The 21,522-nt window shown below is 35.2% G+C and overlaps 1 protein-coding gene across 4 annotated transcripts in view; it reads right to left on the bottom strand.

The window, feature by feature from the left end:
* Nucleotides 1–21,522, bottom strand: part of LOC143250479 (cyclin-Q-like) — a 477,792-nt gene that overhangs the window by 439,906 nt on the left and 16,364 nt on the right. The window contains exons 2-4 of one of the 4 annotated variants that reach the window (XM_076501070.1): nucleotides 11,809–12,036; nucleotides 10,665–10,756; nucleotides 10,612–10,632 (exon numbers count right to left, since the gene is read on the bottom strand). The exons of 2 other annotated variants lie outside the window; for them this stretch is intronic. In XM_076501070.1, the coding sequence (XP_076357185.1) occupies nucleotides 10,667–10,756; nucleotides 11,809–12,036 (318 nt within the window). In that variant the 3' untranslated portion in view covers nucleotides 10,612–10,632; nucleotides 10,665–10,666. Of the gene's footprint in view, nucleotides 1–10,611; nucleotides 10,633–10,659; nucleotides 10,757–11,808; nucleotides 12,037–21,522 lie in introns of those variants that run through there. One more of the 4 variants, XR_013028206.1, reaches the window with a different exon arrangement.

Here is a 21,522-nt window from a genome sequence, read left to right as displayed (position 1 = left end):
CCTAATTACCACCCAAATTCAATTTAATTACATTGCAGAAGAGGGCCATCTTTTAATCAAGTTTTATACATTTCTTTATTGGTATTTTGAACTGTTTTTTTAGTTTAGTGTTGATGGTCATTTTACCCTTTAATAAAATATATTCAAAAGATCTGTTATACCTTTCAACTGATTTATGCTAAAATATTTAGATTAATATTACAAAACACAGATTTTTTATGCATTTTATTAAATAGAAACTGGTTTTAAGAAAATCTCCATTAAAAGAGAGAAAAGTGTGAAATTTCTCCAATCCAAGAAGGTTTGTAATAATAATAAGCTTTGAATGCATTGTATCTTGAAGGTATATTTAATATCGTTGTAAGAGAGTAACATCTCCATGAAGGGATGGTATAATCACTGTTACTTGTGAGACTATGCATATTTATTTTACAGACCAAGAATGTAAGAATTACTAACTTCAGTATATTAAGAGACAGTTGTCCTCAGACTTTATTATTATTATTATTATTATTCTTTACATACTCAAAGTAAATCTCAGTGAAAGCACTACTCTTATGTGAGATCAGTGGTTAACTTAATTTGAATGATTATTCATATCTGGATTATTTCATTTGGTTCATATATTGGTTAAACTTCTCTGTTAAGAGAAACAGTTTCACATGAAATTCCTTCTATAAAATGCTTAACAGTTTAGTTTTTGAATGGTAATTTTCATTGTATCTATGATAGTACTAAACTTAATTACACAGGATGAGGAGGCTGATCGTGGAGATCACATAACTTTACAAACTTTCTTGTTGGGGCAAAAGGACCTGTAATTATTCCAGTATGTTTAGCTATGTTTCTTACTTTGATAAACAGTTGTTGTTCAAAAATGTGGTTGTATTAATATTTGGCTTGTAAATCTTTGTAACTTTATAAGTCTAGTATATTATTTGTTTTTGAATTTCGCACAAAGCTACATGAGAGCTTCCCTAATTTAGAGGGAGGGCAGATAGTCATCACCACTCACTGCCATTGTTTGGGCTACTCTTTTACCAACAAATAGTGGGATTGACTGTTACATTATAACAGGCTGAAAGGGCAAGCATATTTGGGGCAACGAGGATTTGAATCCGTGACTCTCAGATTATGAGTCAAACACCTTAACCCACCAGGCCAGGCCGGGCCCCATGTATTATACTATTTTGTTAATAATGCTGGTTTTATTGCAGGGATTGTTTTTGTTTTTTTGTTTTTCCCTAACCACAGCTTTAACATTGTAAATAAGGGAGATGGTACAGAGTGGTCTGGGGTTTGGTGTTGGGACTCTGTTCCTTTCCTAAGTGCTGTGCTGTGCAAATTGTTCTGCTTCTGTTAAGAATATTTAAGATATTTCTCTTTGAAATGTTCGTTGTTTTGACTTTACAGTGTTTAATGATCTTGTTGTTATATAAGTATTTTACCTTGCAAATGACTGATAATATAATCTCAAGTGTGAGCCTACCAGTGACAAATTTCACTGTTGAATTGTTTGAAATTTGCTATGAGTAAACTGGTAGACAACTGCCAGGGAAGTAAAATCAATAAAAGTTATAGTATTTTACATTCAACAGAATAAAATAGCTCGTGCTCATTTTATACACTTCACTGTGTCTTGCTGATCAAGATATTTTCATAGGCACGGGTACTGGAAGGTAATACTCTAAATATAAAACAAGTGTGTATATTTCCAGAAAATACAGAAATCTATACTTATGATAAGACAAGATGCAGGTATTAGCTGCACCAGGGATAGCATTTTAAAATCTTGCCTATGTCAGCATAATGCCTGAAGTGGGCCCTATTATTCTAATATACAAATCATTTAAATATAATATGATTAAATCAGTTTTGAACGAGACTATGTATTTTTCCACTATTTAGGTAATTTACAAGTGATCTTGGTTCATTGGACATACCTTATATCTTTGAAGTTATGAATGACTGTTAACTACAATTTTAGTAAATTGCACTAAATATCAGTTATTGTTAAGGAAATTTTTACTAAATATTTGTCTGTAGATTTCCAATACCTTTGCAAAGTTGGTCTCAGAGATAAGTGACATCGTGCTAATAATAAAAATACTTCTTTTCATTTTACAGTTATTTTACTTTCATAACCTTTAGAACCTCCTTAATGAATATCAAAACTTTATTTTGATAAAACATTATTCTTTCTTATTTTCATTATTCTAATACTAACTGTAGTGAAATTGTTTTTGTATAGTAGTTAAATGAAAATTTAAGATACAAAGTACATTGAATAACACCATTTATTTTTCTGCACTGGTTGCAGAATTTTTCAGAACTTTTGAAATTAACTATCTTAACAGCTGCAACAGGTAACCTTTTACCTTCTGCTTTCTTTTCATTTTACTTTTAGAAATTTTACTCCATTTACTTGACTTTTACCTTTTTACTGGACATTTGGCTACTCATTATTACAATTTTTCTATGTGTCTTTTAAAACTTCTATTATTTTACATTTTGATAATGGCTGCTATGACATATAACCCAGAACCATGACTGGAAAAGCCAACTTCAGGTGACTGACGGTGGTTCTTGAACTTACCTGTTAGTCTTCCTGGCGGGTTATGATCATTACCATGTTGCTAGAGTAAGTACTTTACAACTTCTTTTACTCTGCTTTCTCTCTTACCATTGTAAACTGGGTGTCAACATTGGTTTTATGCTTTTGTGTTTTTCAATGATGTTTTGTTTTACCTTCATTTCCTTTTATGTATTTTACTCCATTTACTTTATTTATACCTTTTACTGGACGTTTGGTGCAGATAGCCTAGCTGCTTTGTGCCATAAAACACTAAATCAATCAATCAATTCTTTTCATTTTATTAGCATAACTTGGGATGCAAGAGTAGTAGTCTTCCTCTGACAAAATCAAGAAACCCAAGCAGATCTCATTAGCTGCTTATTGAGAGCTAATTTAAGAAGCTCATGTATTGGTTTTATGTTATCAGGTTATGGAGGTCCTGAAATGTTTGGACATTTTGTTTTACTGACATGTTGTTCAGCTAAGCCAAGAAATTAGTTTTGTTAAAAAATATAAAATGTTTATACATAAAAAGAAAGATTTGATTACTGACTGCTTTCTACAACTCATCTGTACTAAAAAACTAAAGATGTTCTTCTGTTAGCCTCATTGAGTCTCACAAATTTACATGTTCATGAAATAATTCAGGTAGCTTTCAAATATATATTTCAAAACACAAAAATGTATCGGTTACTGCAATAAAATTCCCCAAAATAGCTGTAATGAGCAATACAGTCATGTGAAAAAGTTAGGACACCCTGTGAAAGTCTGTGTATTTGTGTAACATTTTTGGATATATAGATATTTAATCTCAATTTCAACAATACTGATAGATTGTAGGAATATAACTAAACATTAAAACTGAAGAAAAGACTTTTCAAGATCTTCTGTAAGTGTAATTATACATAAATACATATTCTAACTGAGGAAAAAGTTAGGACACCCTACCCCCTAATAGCTAGTGTTAACCCCTTTGGCTGAAATAACTGCAGTGAGACGCTTCTTTTAGCCATCTACCAGTCTCTGATATCAGTCTAAAGAAAGTTTGCCCCAGTTTTCAATGCAGAATTCTGGCAGCTGTGAGATGTTTGAGAGGTTTCTTGCATGTACAGCCCGTTTCAAGTCACCCCACAGCATCTCAATGGGATTAAGATCTGGGCTTTGACTCGGCCATTCCAGGACTCTCCATTTCTTAGTTTTCAGCCAGTCCTTGGTGGATTTACTGGTATGTCTTGGGTCATTGTCGTGTTGCAGGGTCCAGTTCCGCTTCAGCCTTAATTTTCGTACAGATGGACTCACATGATCCTCAAGCACCCTCTGATACACAGTAGAATTCATGGTGGATTCTATGATTGTGAGCTGTCCAGGTCCTGCTGCAGCAAAACAGCCCCAAACCATGACACTTTTACCTCCATGCTTCACAGTTGGTATGAGGTTCTTTTCCTGGAATGCTGTTTTGGTTTACGCCAAACATATCCTCTGTTCTGGTGTCCAAATAATTCCATTTTGGACTCATCTCTCCAAAGAACATTATTTCAGAAGTCCTAGTCTTTGTCTACATTCTCTCTGGTAAACTTCAGTCTGGTCTTGATGTTTCTCTTAGAGAGCAAATGTTTCCTCCTTGCACACCTCCCATGCAAGTTAAACTTGTGCAGTTTGTTTCTGATTGTAGAGGCATGCACTTTTACATCAACAGTAGCCAGAGCCTGCTATAGGTCCCATGATGACATGTTTGGAGACCTCTGTTAGCATCTGGCGGTCTGCTCTCGGAGTGAACTTGCTTGGACGACCAGACCTGGGCATGTTAGCAGTTGTTTTGAAAGCCCTCCACTTGTTGACTATTTTCTGGACAGTGGAATGGCTGATTTTAAAATCCTTTGGGATCTTTTTTAAATCCCTTACCAGACTCATAAGCTGCTACAATTTTCTTTCTGAAGGCCTGAGGCAGCTCTTTTGCTCTCATTTTGAATTTATTTATAACAAAGAAAACAGGCAAAAAGGCAAGACGTGAAATGGAAAGAAGCAAAAACAGTAATATTTACAAATGGAAAAAACATGATATATTTACAAACATGAATATTTACAAATGGAAAAAAACAAGAAATATATACAAACAAAAACACAAGAAGCAAGAGTGGAGCCAGGGCAGCTCAGAAGCCGATCTCCACCCGACCCCCCACCAACGCACAAATGGGCGAGACGTCTGACTGCCATTGATGGTAAAACGTCCCGGAACCCAGGCGCTGATAGACTTCCTCTAGGCGGAGTAACAGCCGACATTTGACCCTACCCAGTATCGAAAAGTACGACACAGGAGCCTGCTCGAAGACCAAGTTGTTCCGAGCAAGCCAGATGACGTACTTGAAGATAGTAATAGTGTACTGAAAGGTGAAGGCCAGGTGGCTGGGAACAAGGACAGGTACATGGTACAGGATGGTCTCCGCCGAAAGCGACTGGACCCGGAAAAGGTCCCGCAACCCTTTGCCAGATCTCTGCCGACGTCGAACAAAGGACCAACCTGTGCAAGACAGACTCCACCTGGGTTTGACACACGGGACACAACTCTGATGTACACAAGTTCCACAGGTAGGTACGCTCCCTCATCGGCAGGATGTTACGCACCACACGCCAGTTGAAAGCCTGGAGGTAGCGATCAACATGGTGCAGTGCAACGCGACTCGAAACAACAGCCCACGGCAGAGCAGGATGGTATCGCTCTATCCTGTGTGTACATACAGGAAGAAACAGGCGGTAGAGAGAACGGGAGTCCGCCGGATCGCAGCAGCAGCGTCAACGTACCAGGAAGTAGGGTCAAAACACATAGGTGTCTGCAGGCTCAAAGGAATACCAAAGAGCCTGTGCCCCGTGCTGACAATGAGGTGGTAACAAGGGTGACCCTCAAAGACTGTCTGTCAAAAGGAAACAGACAGAAAAGGGAAAGACATTGGGTCTGGACACATGGGATGCCTAGACCACCCCTGCGAGGCGGCAGCGTCAAGGAGTGTCGAGACACCGCCTCTGGCTTGCTGCCCCACAGGAAAGCAAAGGCTCGTGCAGTGCAGTCATCCAGTGAAAGGACAATCCCCAGGTACCAGACCAAGGGAGGATCCTCCTCCGCACCAACTCCGCCCTGCCAAACAGGTTGACAGAGCAGTAGTGGTAATCGTGCATCGCCAACACGCTGAACCACCCAAGCATCCCCAGGGCCCGCGAGAAAACGAACCCGAAGCAGGTGATCAATCAAGACCAAATGGGAAGTCGGCAGACGAGGCCCATTTGCCAAAGCCCGCGCACGAGACTTGGGGACATTCAGCTAGGCAGCACTGGCCCGAGAGTAACGATGGACGATGGCCAGCGCTGAACCTAAGGATGTAAAGTTCTCAAGGAACAGGTTCACATCGTATGCATGCGCAACATACGGCACGCACGAACCCCCGGCAGCTGAAGGCCACGCACCGAGACCGAGTGGTACAGATAAGAGAGCAGGCACTCGATAACTAACACATAAAGTGCTGTAAACAACGAGCAGCCCTGACGTCAGGTACCCGTTAACCAAGAGCCTGCTCTAAACGGTCGCGCGGACAAAAACTGGAAGGAAACCACATCTCTCAAAACGAACCACAGAAACCTATGGTGAACTCGATCGAAAGCTTTGCTCTGATCGAGGGACACAAAGACCACAGGGATATCCCGATCTGTGATGTAATGGAACAGGTCCCTGAAAAGCACCAGATTTTGTTGGATACTTCTGCCCTGCACGCCACAAGTCTGAGTGCAGCGGACCAATGAAGGCATGACCGCACCCAAACAGGCACACAGGACCTTAGAAATAATCTTTGCATCCATGTTCAGGAAAGAAATGGGTCGCCACGAGGAAAGATCTTCAGACTGGCTAGGATCCTTACAGATAAGTGTAATTAGCCCATCCAGCGTTCCTGATGGCAGAGACCCCACAGTCAGACAGTCGTTAAATAGTCGGATGAAGGAGGGTCCGACGACATGCCACAAGTGGCTGTAAATTCCACCAGCAGCCGATCCGGCCCAGGACATTTACCAATCGGCATGGACTGAATGGTCGACCAACACTCACCCAAGGAGCATGGTTTCAGCAGCTGTTCGTGAAAGGAAAGGTCCAGGAAGAGCAAAACAGAGTAATGTCGTCCCACAACCCCTCGTCCACGGTCGAAAACAAACGGCGATAGTAGCCGAGCCACGCGTCCAGAATGTCGGAGATGTCAAATGACGATTGGCTATTCTCCAACACCAGACTGGAGATATGTCTGAGAGCCTGGCATGGCCTAGCGCGTTAAGGCGTGCGCTTCGTAATCTGAGGGTCGCGCGTTCGCGCCCGAGTCGCGCCAAACATGCTCGCCCTCCCAGCCGTGGGGGCGTTATAATGTGACGGTCAATCCCACTTTCGTTGGTAAAAGAGTAGCCCAAGAGTTGGCGGTGGGTGGTGATGACTAACTGCCTTCCCTCTAGTCTTACACTGCTAAATTAGGGGCGGCTAGCACAGATGGCCCTCAAGTAGCTTTGTGCGAAATTCAAAAACAAAACAAACCATCAGAAATCTAAAAAAATAGAACTAAATAGACTATCTGGTACTGAAAACCTTTTATTGGGAATAAAATCTAAAAAAAATAGAACTAAATAGACTATCTGGTACTGAAAACCTTTTATTGGGAATATACTTAAACAACTAAGTATTTATTGAAGTAAAGTATTGGAAATGTAGTTTTGTAATTCTTTTTTTAATACATGTAAAATGACTGATATTAAGGCAAGTTATTAAGACTATAAAATGGGTGTTCCCTGAAACTTGAATGCAGATTGTGGGATGTCATGAGAATTGGACACAAATAGTTTTCTGGGAAAGAGAAACCTCTCCATTTTTTTTAAGAGACAACTATGACTTGTAAAAGTACACCTGTGGCAATAAATACAAACACCCTTTATTTTCAGCCTAGATTGATTATTTTGTGATATAATTACTGTACAAGAGGAAAACAAGGTACTGTTTGAACAGTCTCTTATGATGCCTGGTAAATAAACATTAATTTCTAGAAGAGAACTAACTTTGTCTCTAACTATTTTATAATCTAAACATCACCAAGATTCTGCAAAATGCCACCAAGAAAATGCTTTGAAACACTCTGAATTAATTATCCAGTAAGCTGGTAAGGTATACTTTTGCTTTAAACTTGTGCCAAGTCTTAATCCTGACTATTTTAACACTTTCCTGTGCTTTCATGAAAAAAATTGATTATAATCATGTTTGGAACATTAAAGACAAACAACCTACATTGAATATCTCATTAGTGGTGTATGAGTTCATACACCTGATGTTTAACCAGATTTACATTTTAAACCATTAGAAGGTTCTGCTGTCAGATAAAGAACACTAACTTTAAAACCTACAACACACAGTTGTATTATCGAACCCTGTCTCAACTAATGTTAATGTTGTGCCTACCTAAAGTTTCTTCTGTATCATTCTCCATTCCTAGGAATTCCACCTTAGAATGGTAGGATCTCTAACTATTAACCTAAAAAATCATCTCTTAACTGGAAGATGAGTGCATTGTCACTAAATCTTAAAATGTGAAAATCTGATGAAAAAACATAATGAACGTCAATAGCTATCTGTAGAATTCCAACATAACACTGCACTACAGGGCAGCTTGGACCCTCTTTGTGTCTGAATTGATGAATAATTTAATTTTTAGTTATTTTCATAGTGATAATAATACGCTTGCCTCAATATTTGTACATTTCAAATTGATCGTCATTATTTCCCACTTAGTTGATGTTCTATTTCTGAAGTTAACCTCAAAAGATGCCTTTCTTACATTGACCAATACACCAGTGATTACTGCTGTAAACTTCTCAATTTAAAAAAAAAAGAAGCAGTTTCTTGATGGAATTTCAAAATCAGTGACCAATTCAAGCTACAATTGGAATGACAAGGCTATTTAAGGATTTGGGCACACATTACAAAAATCTGTATAGAAAATGCTTCTGATAAGCCAGCAGTTCAGTTGGCAAATGTCATAATTTAAGTGATGACAAATGTGTCATTAGAAAAAATTATATAAGATGTAAAACAATAAAAGTATATGCCATATCTTGAGGTTTCCAGATATTTTACCTGGAACTCAACTTGGGCTTCCAAAGAGAGAGACAACACTCCCCCCATTCTTCTCACACCATTGCTTGTTTTGAGTATTCTTGCAAAGCTAAACTAGGATTATCCATGTTAGCCATTCTTAATTTTGAATTGGTAAAGGCAGTTCATAAAAAGCATCCACCACCTATTCTTTGGCTACTTTAATTAAATAATACTATTGGGCTATCACTCTTATAATGAACTTATAGCCCAAAAGTATAATGGATGATTCTGTTATTGTAATGAGATCAAACTATGGACCTGTGGATCCACAGTTTGTCAGAATAATGACTATTATGGATTAAGATTAATATTTTTGCATTTTTTATGTGTGATATATACAAGGTGCATCTACTATGGAGATACATAATACAGGTAGTTTCACCCATCTATCTCCATTGATTCAGAGTTCTACAATTACAACATATTTCGAGTTGTTTGGTTGTAATTGCAGAACTCTAAATCAATGGAGATAGATGGGTGAAACTACCTGTATAATATATCTCTATAGTAGATGCAACTTTGTATATAACACACATAAAATGTCAGAAAAGACTACTACTTTAGTCAATTATTGACCCATACCCATTCTGTTAGCTACAGCACCACCATGCACAAACAAATACTAACCAGAAGCTCCTCATGGTACAACAGTGTGTCTGTGGACTAACAATGCTAGAAACCAGGTTTCAAGATCTTTAAGGCATATTTTGAGAAAAGAAAAGTTTCTTGGAACTCTTGACAGATGCCATGCACATTTTCTACATGTTTGTGATTTCTCAGCCAATTATAGTTAGATGTTAATAACTAATAGAAAGACATTTTAAGATACTATCTCTCAATAGTTATTTTGAAATTGGTGCAAAGAATTTCATACAAATTTTGTCAAACCACTATTAGCATTGTTGCTGCTTCTGTCCTCATTAGGACTTCAGCATTTTCTCACTTATAAATGTTAAACAGACAGTTAAGCTGTATTTAACTTTTATACTTTAGTTAATGATACATTATTTGTTTTCAAATGCATTTTAGATAGGTTAATTTTTATAAAGTCAAACTGCCTCAGTTAATCAGGCTTAGGTAGGTGAAAGACCCAACATTCTGACAAAGGCTAAAGGACAGGAGAGGAAAGTAAAAATTTACAATTAAGAATATTACTGGAAGAAGACCAAGATTATCTGATGAAAACTTTAGAGGTATGAACATTTTTTTTCTATTTTTAATTTTAAACATTTTATTGCACAGTACTTTGATTATGATACTCCAAATATTCAGTGAGTGGAAATAATTAGCTACAGTACAAAAAATAAATAAATTAAAATAATTTTTATTGTTTAATGAAATATTTATAATTTTTAATAAAATCTTAATTGTTTTGAAGATATTTTAAGAAAGCTCAGAGTAAGTATTGTTGTATTGTGTATCATTCTCTAAATAGGTTCAATCCCATAACAATAAGGCCAACAGAAACAATTCCCTAGGGAATGAGCCATTTGGACCTAGTTTAAATCCATGTACAACACTATTTCATGAGCTAGAGATGATTATATTTTAAAAATTGAAGTGAAGAAATAATTTATAAAATGATGTAGATTTGGTTAATACCTTTTCTACCACATCAGTTATTTTACAACTAAGACATCTAAAAAAATTGATGTAACATTTATATCAGTATTTTGTATGGTGTGTCACAGTTTGTTGGATGAGTTTAGTAATGAGCAAAAGCTTTAGAGGCATAAGTATACAACAAACCCCACAGAATTGGAATGATGTTAAAACATACAGACTTCTTTCTTGAAATTTGTGTACTTGGTAAATAAATAATTAAGGTTTTATTTAATCTTGTAAATCAAATACAGATTTTGAACTAAAGCAGTACAACAACCTTCATTAATATATATATATATATAAAAATGTTTTGATCTCTAATTCTCTAATAATTCTGCATCATACACAGACAAGATGTCTTCCATTATTTTCCACAACTGGTCCTTGCCAAGATCTTCACAGAATGTCTAAAACAAAAATTTCCAAACTATCTAAAGTCTAAATAATGAATTTATACATTTTATAAACCAAAACATTTTTTTTTTCATTTGTATGGAGATGTTTAGGATATAGAACCAAATTGCTTATGTATTTCGTTAAACATTTACAACCAAAGCAATGATTTAATCTTAATTACTTGCTAACAAAATACTACCAATAAAATTTTCTTAATACACATTCAAATGTTTTTGGTAATTATTTTTTAGCAGTTTCTTACTTTAATTCCCAAATATTTTATAATAATTTAATAATTTATTTTTACTTTCACGCTGTTGTTGCTGTATGGTAGAGCAACAAAATACATATAAATGGGATATACAATATATATATATATATATTAATGTAATATAATTGTCTGAAATCATTTTAAGTGTCTTTATATCTGTCCAAGCTCAAACAACCAAACCTTTGAATTGCTGAAAAACTGAAATTTTGGTCCTATTCCCAAATATTCAAGTATGTTTATTTTACATGATAAAACCTTGAGATACACTGTTTTCTGTTGTTGTTCCTGCTTTTATGGAAAATTATGCACCCATGCACAACATTGTTACCTGCAAGTGTATTGACTAACATGAAAATAGGTCCAAACTCACATCATGTCTCCCTTTTCAGTCATTCTACCCACAGTGTTAATATATTAAAACATTAATTTAAAAGGTGTTTTAATTAAAATATATCAGAACTAATATTTTCTTTTCCTTTGACACTGATATTTATTTTGTACCACTGACACATATGAAGGATCTTAGGATCCCCATTAAATGTTTTAAGCAATAACTAAGACTTTACTCACCTACCTACACTGCTTCTAATTAAAAAAAAAAAAGAAGAAATCAAAGTGAGTTACATTCTTGTCTGCACTGATTTTATTTGTGAAGAACATCATATTGGGTTCAAATTATATTTTACAGTAGTTTGGTGGTATGCCTCTGTCTGTAGACATGAACACATACCCCATTAATGCAGTTTTATGCATAGAATGTTACACTGTGGTAAAAAAAACAAACATATTTACCTCATGCCATCTCAGTACAGCATCGTTGTTGTACGAAACAGTGACACCATAACACTCTAATGCTAAGTAAATGATAGCTACAGCAACATGCTGTGGTTTATAGCGAAGACAGGAGGGTAAGTGATAGAAGTCGCACAGGAGAGACCAACATGTCCTGAATAAGGGTAGTTTGGCAAGAATATCAGGTGCTATCCAGTCTTGAACAGACTTTAGATAGTGAAGTAGGTACTAGATAAACAAAAGTTAATACACTTAATTTCTTCCTTCCATCTTAAAATTGAGGCTCAAAAGGAACAAAAGATAGTGTTATAAATGGGATATACAATATATACATTAATGCAATAAAGTTGTCTGTAATTATTTTCAAAGAAGAAATAACTTGTAAAAATATAAAAATAATGATCAATCGAAACAGTGTGTAGATGGTCTAAACATATGCCTGAAAATAGTCATTTGGAGATATTATTCACATTTAAATAAAGAAAAGTATCACTTATCATAACCAACTAGCTTATATTTTTGAATATTTTACTGTAACTGACTGTAAACAGAATTTCCAATTTTTAAAAAAATGTGAAAAATGTTTCAATACAAAATACTAATGCAAAAAAATAGGCTTCTTGTTCCTCGTGTAATTCTAGCTTGCAGCAGATAACATATGAGCAATACAACTACTCATACCTTCACAAAACTGAGCTCCATGATAAATTTTCCAACATGCAAAACTTCTAAGAAACAGCCACAGTTAATTCATTATTTTGCTTCTCCAAACTTGCTTGGTACTGGTAAGTGGCAAGAACTCCCGCACTCCATTAGAAGAAAGGGAGTAAAAGTGCATTAGGGAGTGTGGATGGACTGCAACACCCAATAGGTGATCATGAAACAGTATTTTTAAAAGCATACCACAATGATTTAGTCAACTGAGGCAATGGAAGGGATGGGCAGCATCCCTTCTGCTTTATCCATGCTGTCCATGGGTAGTGCAGTCTGGGAAAGATGTGTTATGATACAAGTATCTTGAGGAACTTGCATACAAGTGATCTTATGAAACACCCAATTTTTAAGGGTGAGCATACACAACCATGAAAATACAGAAATGAACAAAGCCTAGTGAAGATCTCATGGAAGGATATCTGTGAATGGTTTTAGCCATTTAAGTTTACCCCATCTGAGTACAAACAGAACATTTGGTCAGGTACCACTTGTCAGACAGTGGGATCCAAAGTGAAACTGAAGCAAGGGCCTTTGAAAGAAGAGAAAGCATTAATAAAGACTTACTTGTCACATCTGCATTGAAGTCAGCAAAAACCAATGTGGTGTAGGTAGTAGAAATGAACTTGTGTGAAGTTTTCCACGTTTCCTATAATAGAATCTCCTCCAATGGCTGACAAAAATGAGAGGCAAGGTAGAAGGGAAGTTGATGTAGTTGATGTGAGGAAACATGAAAGAGATCATGTCAGGAAGGAGACAAGGAGGTATAAAATACCTGAATCAAACATGAAATACAAGAAGGTAGGACTAACCAGGGAAAGATTACAGGAAAAGGTAAGTTGCAAAGGAAGAAACAGGTGAGCAATATAACAATGGGAAGGGAAAAATTAGAAATGTAGGACAGGCAGATTGGAGAAAGGAGACTTCAACATCAAGACTCACATAGGCTGTAGGAGGGAAAGCATGACATTAATAAAGAATAAGGGAGAAGGAGTGATACTAGGATCTGGTAATGTTAAGGCAAAATAATCCAACCTATAAAAACTGCAGGTCAAAAGGAGGAAGAAATATACCAAAAGGAAGTGAACCAGGGAAACACAGAGACAGAAGTGCAAACAGAGGTAAGGTGAGAGCAGGAAGGACCACAATAATGTCCTAGACTGGGAGTGACAGATGCCTCAGTGGACGAAGGAATGGATCAATATGAAAAGGACCATGTGGAAATGGAAAGAACAGAAAGAGTGGGGTGTTATGCCACCCAACACCTGAAATTCAGAAGACTGAAGAATCCTCCTCAAATAACCATGTGTTAAACTTAGAGAAGCCTGGAAACCCTAAATCAATGCCCCACTTGGATTGATAAATGGCCAAAGAAGAGCAAATGAAACAGGCTAAATGTGAACTACTTTGCAAGAGAAACTGGAAAATTTAGAGGAGTGCTGATGATTAGATTGATGAAACAGGTTGCGATGGAAGGGAAAAGTAAGGAGAGGTACCACCTACAGTTGCAGAAACTGAGAGAACCAAGGTTCCATAGGTCAGGTAGGAGCAACCAGAATGATCATGAATGGATGAAGGAGATGACAGAAAGTAAATGGATGAAAGGGTAAATAAAGGAACAGATGAAACCAATCACAGCTGAAGGTATCATCAGCAAAGGCTGTAGGAAAGGGAACCATGGATGAAAATGAAAATAACTGGGATTGAGGGTAGTGGTAAAGGCATCAATAAAGGGCATACCTAAATGAAAACACAGACACTGAAAATAGCAGGATGTGGGGACCACACCTGTGATAAGAAATCCAGACAGGAAAGATGTTCAACAAAGAGAGGAGAACAAGCACCCATGACATGACATCAAAATAATTTGATGTGTGTGAATCCAAGAAAGAAGATTCATAGTGCAAAAGAAAACAGTATAACTCATCCTGTAGAAATGTTAGAATGGATCATAAACTGCTGGCAACTGGTAAAAGAAAAATGATCCAAACTCAATGAGCAGACAAGAGTTTAAGAAAATTGATGTGAAATTTCCACAGACCAATGTACTGAAAACCCTTGTGCACCCCAGCTCTGAAAGGAAACATCTGTAACTCAGAACATGAAAGAGAAGTGAAGTTGCTGCCAACATATGGGCTTTGTCCAACACCAACAAAAATCAACAAGAAAGGGTATTTGTTTGTTTGCATAAAGCTACACAAAGGGTTATCTGTGCTCTGCCCACTACAGGTATTGACACCCAGTTTCTAGCAGTATAAGTGTGCAGACATTCTGCCGTGCCATTGGAGGTCAAAGGGAAAAGAAGATAAACAGAAGCATCCAAGGGTCCACTGCTCATGAAAGGCCTACTGAAACAAATGCATATACACCCTGCTAAATGATATGTTAGAGGTGACCATCATCCAAAAAGCTATTGAACCTTACTAGTATAAAGTATAGGAGTAAACAGTGCAATCAGAATGGCCAGCTCTGTAGAAAAGTAGACTTCAATTGAGACTGGTGTTGAAGAAAATACCCAGATGTACAAAGTATTGAAGAGGATGAAAGAAAGACCTCTTCCAAAATGATCAACCACACCTTTGAGGAGGAGTTGAAGAGTAGGACTGGCTGACTCTCATTTGGAAATAGGAAGAAGCCAGATGTTTATGTAAAAATGGAAGTGCAGTCCCCAGGATATGAATATGCTAAGCAATTGTGCAAATACTTGGCAAAAACAGATGGCATGGAAGCAAGATCAATGGACAATTTGGCAGCAGTAAAAACCTGCATGGAGTAGGAATGACACCTGTTAGGGTAGGAAGACAAGAACTGCCTCAAACACACTGACAAACCAGAGATTCCAAGGAAGAAGAAAAAAAAGTAACTTATTGTTGGGAAAAATGGCAAACAGTGGTACCATAGCAATCTATTAGAGACAGGGGTGGATAGGGTAAGGTCAGGAAAAAGGGTTCAGAGTCAAACCTTGAGAACATTGGATCTCTTGTATGAAAAGGTAGATTGGATAGAAGCCACCCACCAAGGTTACAATAATCATGTCAAACTGGAAATGTCAAAAAACAGGACCATAAAAAATACTAGTATGTATGGAAGTTGGTGTCGGGTTCACAAGAATATAGCATTGTGGCCCATAAAAGTTCTAAAAGAGAAATGAGATATGTGTGTAGAGCCATAGCTAAGACAACATGCAACCGAAAGTGGAAGAGCAGGGGGATTTATCTCCAGCAACCACGTAGGGTTCCTGCAAAACCCGCAAATAGAAACAGGAAAGCCAATGCTGGAAAACAGAAAAAAGTAGGATGAACAGGATATTTTTGGAGCCCATCCCCATAAATAGGTAAACTGAACCCACAACTGATGGTCCAGAATATGGAACCCTGCCTGAAAAATTGAAAGAGTGGACAAATTCAAAGCCCACAAGAGACAGGCATATGAATGTCATCACCAAACAGGATAGAAAAAGCATAGTGTAAACCTGAACAAAAGTGAATGGAAAACAACAGCATCAAGAGATAAAACACACACCTGAGAAGCTCCAAAAAACAAAGGCTGAACAGAATCCTTGGGAAGGTGTTGAAAGGCATGGCAAATTCTGGAGGAGGTGATCAAAATTAGACTGCATATGCCTGTAAAAGGTTTGAAAAATTCAGGAAGACTAAGGGCATGAACAGGAGACAACATGCATTCTATAAAAGCTAATATTGTCAGGGAATGGAGAATACTGTATGGGAAAATATATATGTCTTTCTCCATTTGGTAAAGTATTCAATTCCTTCTCTTTTCCTTAGGTTACCAAATAGTATTCCAAACACAATTAAATTAAACAGTAACTTTGGTGTAAAATTGACATTTTGCTTCACTTCCAAAACAACTTTGAATAATAATTTTAATTTTCTCTCAATCAGAAGAGGTGTCACTAATATCTCTTTATTTCTGAATGAAATTTTGGACAACTTACTAAACATTATTCACTTTCAGCTTAATTAAATTCATATAATCAAAATTTTGATGTGAAACAGTTTTAAAACATTAAAATACTTCTTTTCATCCTGAAAAGTTTTTATCATTGACAAGAAAGTTTCAATTTATATACTCAATTAGTTTCAAGTAGATTGATATTTGTTAACACATTTATTTTGATACTTTACATTATTAATTATAATAGTTGCTGCTTTAGTTATAGGTATGGTAGCACTATACTCTTGGATAAGACAGTTTATAATACATATGACAATATATTTATGAATTTAGAATTTTAAACTACACTTTTATTTCAGGTCCATAATTAATACACTTTATCAATAATTAAAACTGAAGTATACCTTCATCTACTCAGTAGTTGTTTTTTTTAAGAATATTATCAATGTAATATATTTTATTGCAGCTAAGTGCTAGAATGTGTGTATGTAAAACATTTAGAATTTACATTCTAAAGCATCAGCCAAACAAGATATTAACATGTATTGTTAATGTAGCATAGAAAGAAAATACAATTTCTGTCATAGTATAATATGTATGAGAGATAATTTACCACATATTTTATATATGAGAGTGCTAAGATACATTTCTTTATTGATCACTTCTTAATGGAATAATAACAGAAGCATGAGATGACTCCAAGATGGCAGTGAATCAGAAAATATGTTGCACCAATAATGGGGTAAAATAAGCAAAGATATCAAGAATATTTAAAACCGGAGGTGCTCTAAAATGAAACCTGGTGGTTTTCTCAGATTCAAAATATGTTCAAAAAAACTTTTTGCTCTCAGTGTGCTTTTAAATTGTTCAAGAAAATACTAAGATCCAAAATGAAACCTTTAAATTAAAAAAGTAAAAACGTATTACAGGAATGTGTCGGAAAGAAATTTACACATCTCAGTTTTAGACTTTAGAAACATGAAATACTGATTAATGCTGGTAAGTAAAATGAAAATGTCATAAAATTCAAATGTATTGCTATAAATGTAGAACTTTAAACATTCATACAGGATAAAACTAACTTTTGACAATAGATTACATCAATCATAAAATGCTTAAAAGTTATCATAAGGTTAATCATTGGCTAAATTTGTAGATAAACTCATAAATAATCCAACAATGATTCTAAGAAATATTTGCAATTGGCCAATTGCTAGTATTGTATTCAAGAAATGAAAGAGTTATAGGAACATACTAAAAAATAATGTTAATACACACCACTTTTTTTGTAAAGCCAGTGATGTACTTGTCATAATGATACCATTCCACAATTAAAAGTATGTATCTTTAAAACCTGAATATTTTTAGAGATCACATTAAGATCAAAAAGTGGTAATCATTTTGCTACATATCTCTCCTACAGAAAGTGTAAAGTTGTTTGAGAAATTTTATGCAATTAATTTATTTTAAAATTACTAAACTTATTACTGACTCAGAACTCACGGATTGTCTAATACTTCCAGAACTAAAGTTTAGGAGACCCTTAACTGATTTTAAGTCCTCACACCTACCAAAGACAATTATATAGTTTATTTATAAAATCTTAATCAACAATGGTGAAACAGCTCAAACAGAGCTCCAGTATGAATGCTTTAATATTTTTAAACATCTCTAATATTCCTACTTTTGTAAAATCTAAGATATATTTACACACACACACACAAACTTTTTTTGAAAGTCTTAAGGTAATGTATCTGCTTTTTCACATTGTATGAAACCATTTTCATTACCCTTGCATTAACTTTAATTCCGTATCTTCATTTTGCTCTAAGTCAATTGTTCAAAAAATTGTTTGAACTTAGAGAAACAAATAAACACATTAATATTGCAAAAGATGAAACTAATTATTAAATTAATTTCCAACTAACAGAAGCTTCACTTAAATATCAAGTGCAAGAGTTGTTATTTACCCTTTAATAATAACTATAGAAGAACATATATATGAAGTATATTAATTTTCACATATTAAAATATCATAAACATGTACTAATCCTTCTCCTTAGGTAAAACTTGAACACTGCAATAGCTGTCTCATGGTAACTTGCACCAGTTTGTCTATGTCCATTACATGAAGCAGGGCAAACTCATCTCAAGGAGTGACACAGACACTTTTCAGAGTTGATATGACTTTATCATTTCTCTTCCAAATACACATTTTTTTCCTGAACATGCTGTATCACAGAAATTTTCGTCTACCTACTGAATATCAGTTTACCTGAATACCATAGTGCATATCGTACCATACAAAAGTTTTAGGACAAAGTCAAAAATTAGATTTCAAGCCACTCATAATAACAATGGAAGGTAAACTGCAGGTGAAACATAAAAACTATTAATCTTCATATTTAATACAACAGAAACTCAGTGGAAGTGCTTCAGTTCAGCAAACAATATATTTGTGTCCCCCTTTTGCTTTAAATAACGGCAAACAGTCTTTCAGGTATTGTTCAATGCACTTAATCAAAGTGTCTTCAGGATTTTACTCCAAATGTCTCTAATACACTCCCATAAAGTTTCTTCAGAAGTAACTTTTGATTTGCTAAGTTTTTGATATATTAAATCCCAGATCTGAGGTAATACTGGGGTTCTGTAGGGGCTACTGGATCATTTGAATGGTTCCAGCAACTTCTTTCTTAGCTAAATAATTTCTGCATAGTTTGGATGGGTGTTTGGTAGTAGAATCCTTTAACAATAATATACAAACCACGGGGTGTACCATGATGGATAAGTATCTGGCAGTTCATGTGCTGGTCCATTATTCAATCTATTTTACAAATATTTTCTGTTGTCTCAGCAGAAAAACACCTCCAAACCATTACACTGCCTTCCCCATGCTTCACTGTAGATGCTATACATTGAGTTAAGTATCTTCCACCTTTTTTACACTGGACATACAACCAATGATTTGAACCAAATATTTCAAATTTTAACTCATCTGTCCATAACACCCTTTTCCAATCATCAACAGACCAGTTTTGTACTTTTTTAGTCAATTTCAATCTCTTTATGATACTTAAAGATCAAAGCAAGGGTTTTTTAAAACTCCTATACAACCAAATATACCATTCCCGATGAATATTCTCGTTTTCCTGTACAATATATTTTATTATCTTTAGTGCTTAGAGGTACTGATTATATTTTGTTAAATGGTTTGAAAATAGGAATATTTTTTTATTATTTTTTTTTATAAATACATTGGTGATTTGGCTAGTTATACCTCATATATGTGGTAATATTACTGTACTATATCACTAAACAATCCTATTGCAGTTAGAATAAAACTAATTAGAAACGTCAATTGCCAAGACACATCCCAAGTACTTAGCTTTTGGGTATCAGGTAGAAGTTATTTAGTAAAATGTAAATGAAAATAATTTGGTTTATTAAATACACAGAAATATTATAACACTCCCAAAGAAAGTTTTTTCTACATCACTTTGAATATTCTCTCTAAATCAGCTAGTCCTTATTGCTTTTATATATCTTCTTACATTTCCTTAACCATCTAACATTTTATGTGTTCTTTCTACTTATTGTTTTTGCATTTCTTGCGTCATTTAAAGTTCTCTCCAAATCTCATTATTCATTTTTATGAGAGCTAACTTTCTTGCAAGCTTATTTTCTCTGTCTATGCATGGATTTCTGTGGTTTGTAAAGCAGACTATTAGTTTATATCCAGTTATTTTACATGTTTTCTCTATCTTTTTGTATGTTTCAGAACAGCATTTATATAAGCTTTTTGGTACACTGACAACTGTTATGGTAAGTAAACAACTGTTACAAACACATGAAAAATTATTATAAGTATACTTGTGATAAGAAATTACCACTAGATTTTCTATTCAGTGCATTTCAAACTTCAGAAATGTTTGAGTTCAGTAGTAAGTTAATATTTTTGTGTGTCTTTTGCTTTAATAACTACAGACAGTCTTTAATTAAATATGTTGCAACACTGCCTGAAATTTTCTTTGGAAGTAACTTTTGATTTGCCAAGTTTTTGATATATCAAATCCCAGATTTGCTCAACTGGGTTGAGATTGGGTGTTTGTGTGGGTCATTGCATCATTTAAACGAATCCAGCAGTTTCATTCTTAGCTAAATAATTTCTACACAAGTTGGATGAGTGTTTGAGGTTGTTGTCTTCTTTGTAGTAGAATACTTTACCAATAATATGCAAACCACTGGGTATATCACGATGGTTTAGTGTCCGATTGATCACGTGTTCATCTATTATTCCATCTATTTTACAAATCTCTCCTGTCACCTCAACAGAAAAATACCCACAAACCATCACACTGGCTTTCCCATCTTTCATCATAGGTGCTACACACCGAGTTAATATTTCAAACTTGAATTCATCCCCCCCCCCCAACACCCTTTTCCAATAATAAACAGTCCTGTTTTACACCTTTAGCAAATTTCAATCTCTTTACAATATTTGAAGATTGAAGTAAAGGTTTTTCTATGTTTTTTTAACCATGGCATGATAACAAAACAATGTGTAGTGTTAAACACTGTTTTTATCAAAATTTATTTGTGGAGTTCTGTTAAATTGATTTGTTCTAGCATATACCAGTACCATATGCTCACTTCTTTCTATAGAATTAAGACAGTTATTTCAGTCCCTAAATTTGATCAATGTGCTCATTAAAGCAGAACCCTTACAACATGACCTTGGTACAAGTATATGGGAATTCTTACCCTGGCTTATTCAGTTGTCAAAAGAGATCGGAGAAACATTACCATAGTGTTGAAATTTACATTCTATAACAGCATAGAAGAATTAGCCTCATAAAATGGAAAAAAAAATGACAAAACATTCTTTTGTGTTAACACTTTTGCATAGTACTGTATATTTAGTTTGACAAATATATTTTGTTGTATTCACACTTAATTTGATTGTATATACATATATATAAACGTTTTTATAAATACACTGGCAACCTGACTAGTTATACCTTGTATACGTGGTAATATTATTGTTCTATATTGTTCATAGCTTTCCTATTTCACTATAAATAAAAGTAA

Source organism: Tachypleus tridentatus, chromosome 5 (assembly GCF_004210375.1).
Source record: "Tachypleus tridentatus isolate NWPU-2018 chromosome 5, ASM421037v1, whole genome shotgun sequence".
NCBI lineage: Eukaryota > Metazoa > Arthropoda > Merostomata > Xiphosura > Limulidae > Tachypleus > Tachypleus tridentatus.
Note: the sequence above shows the minus strand (reverse complement) of the source record. Positions and strands in the feature narration are given on the sequence as shown.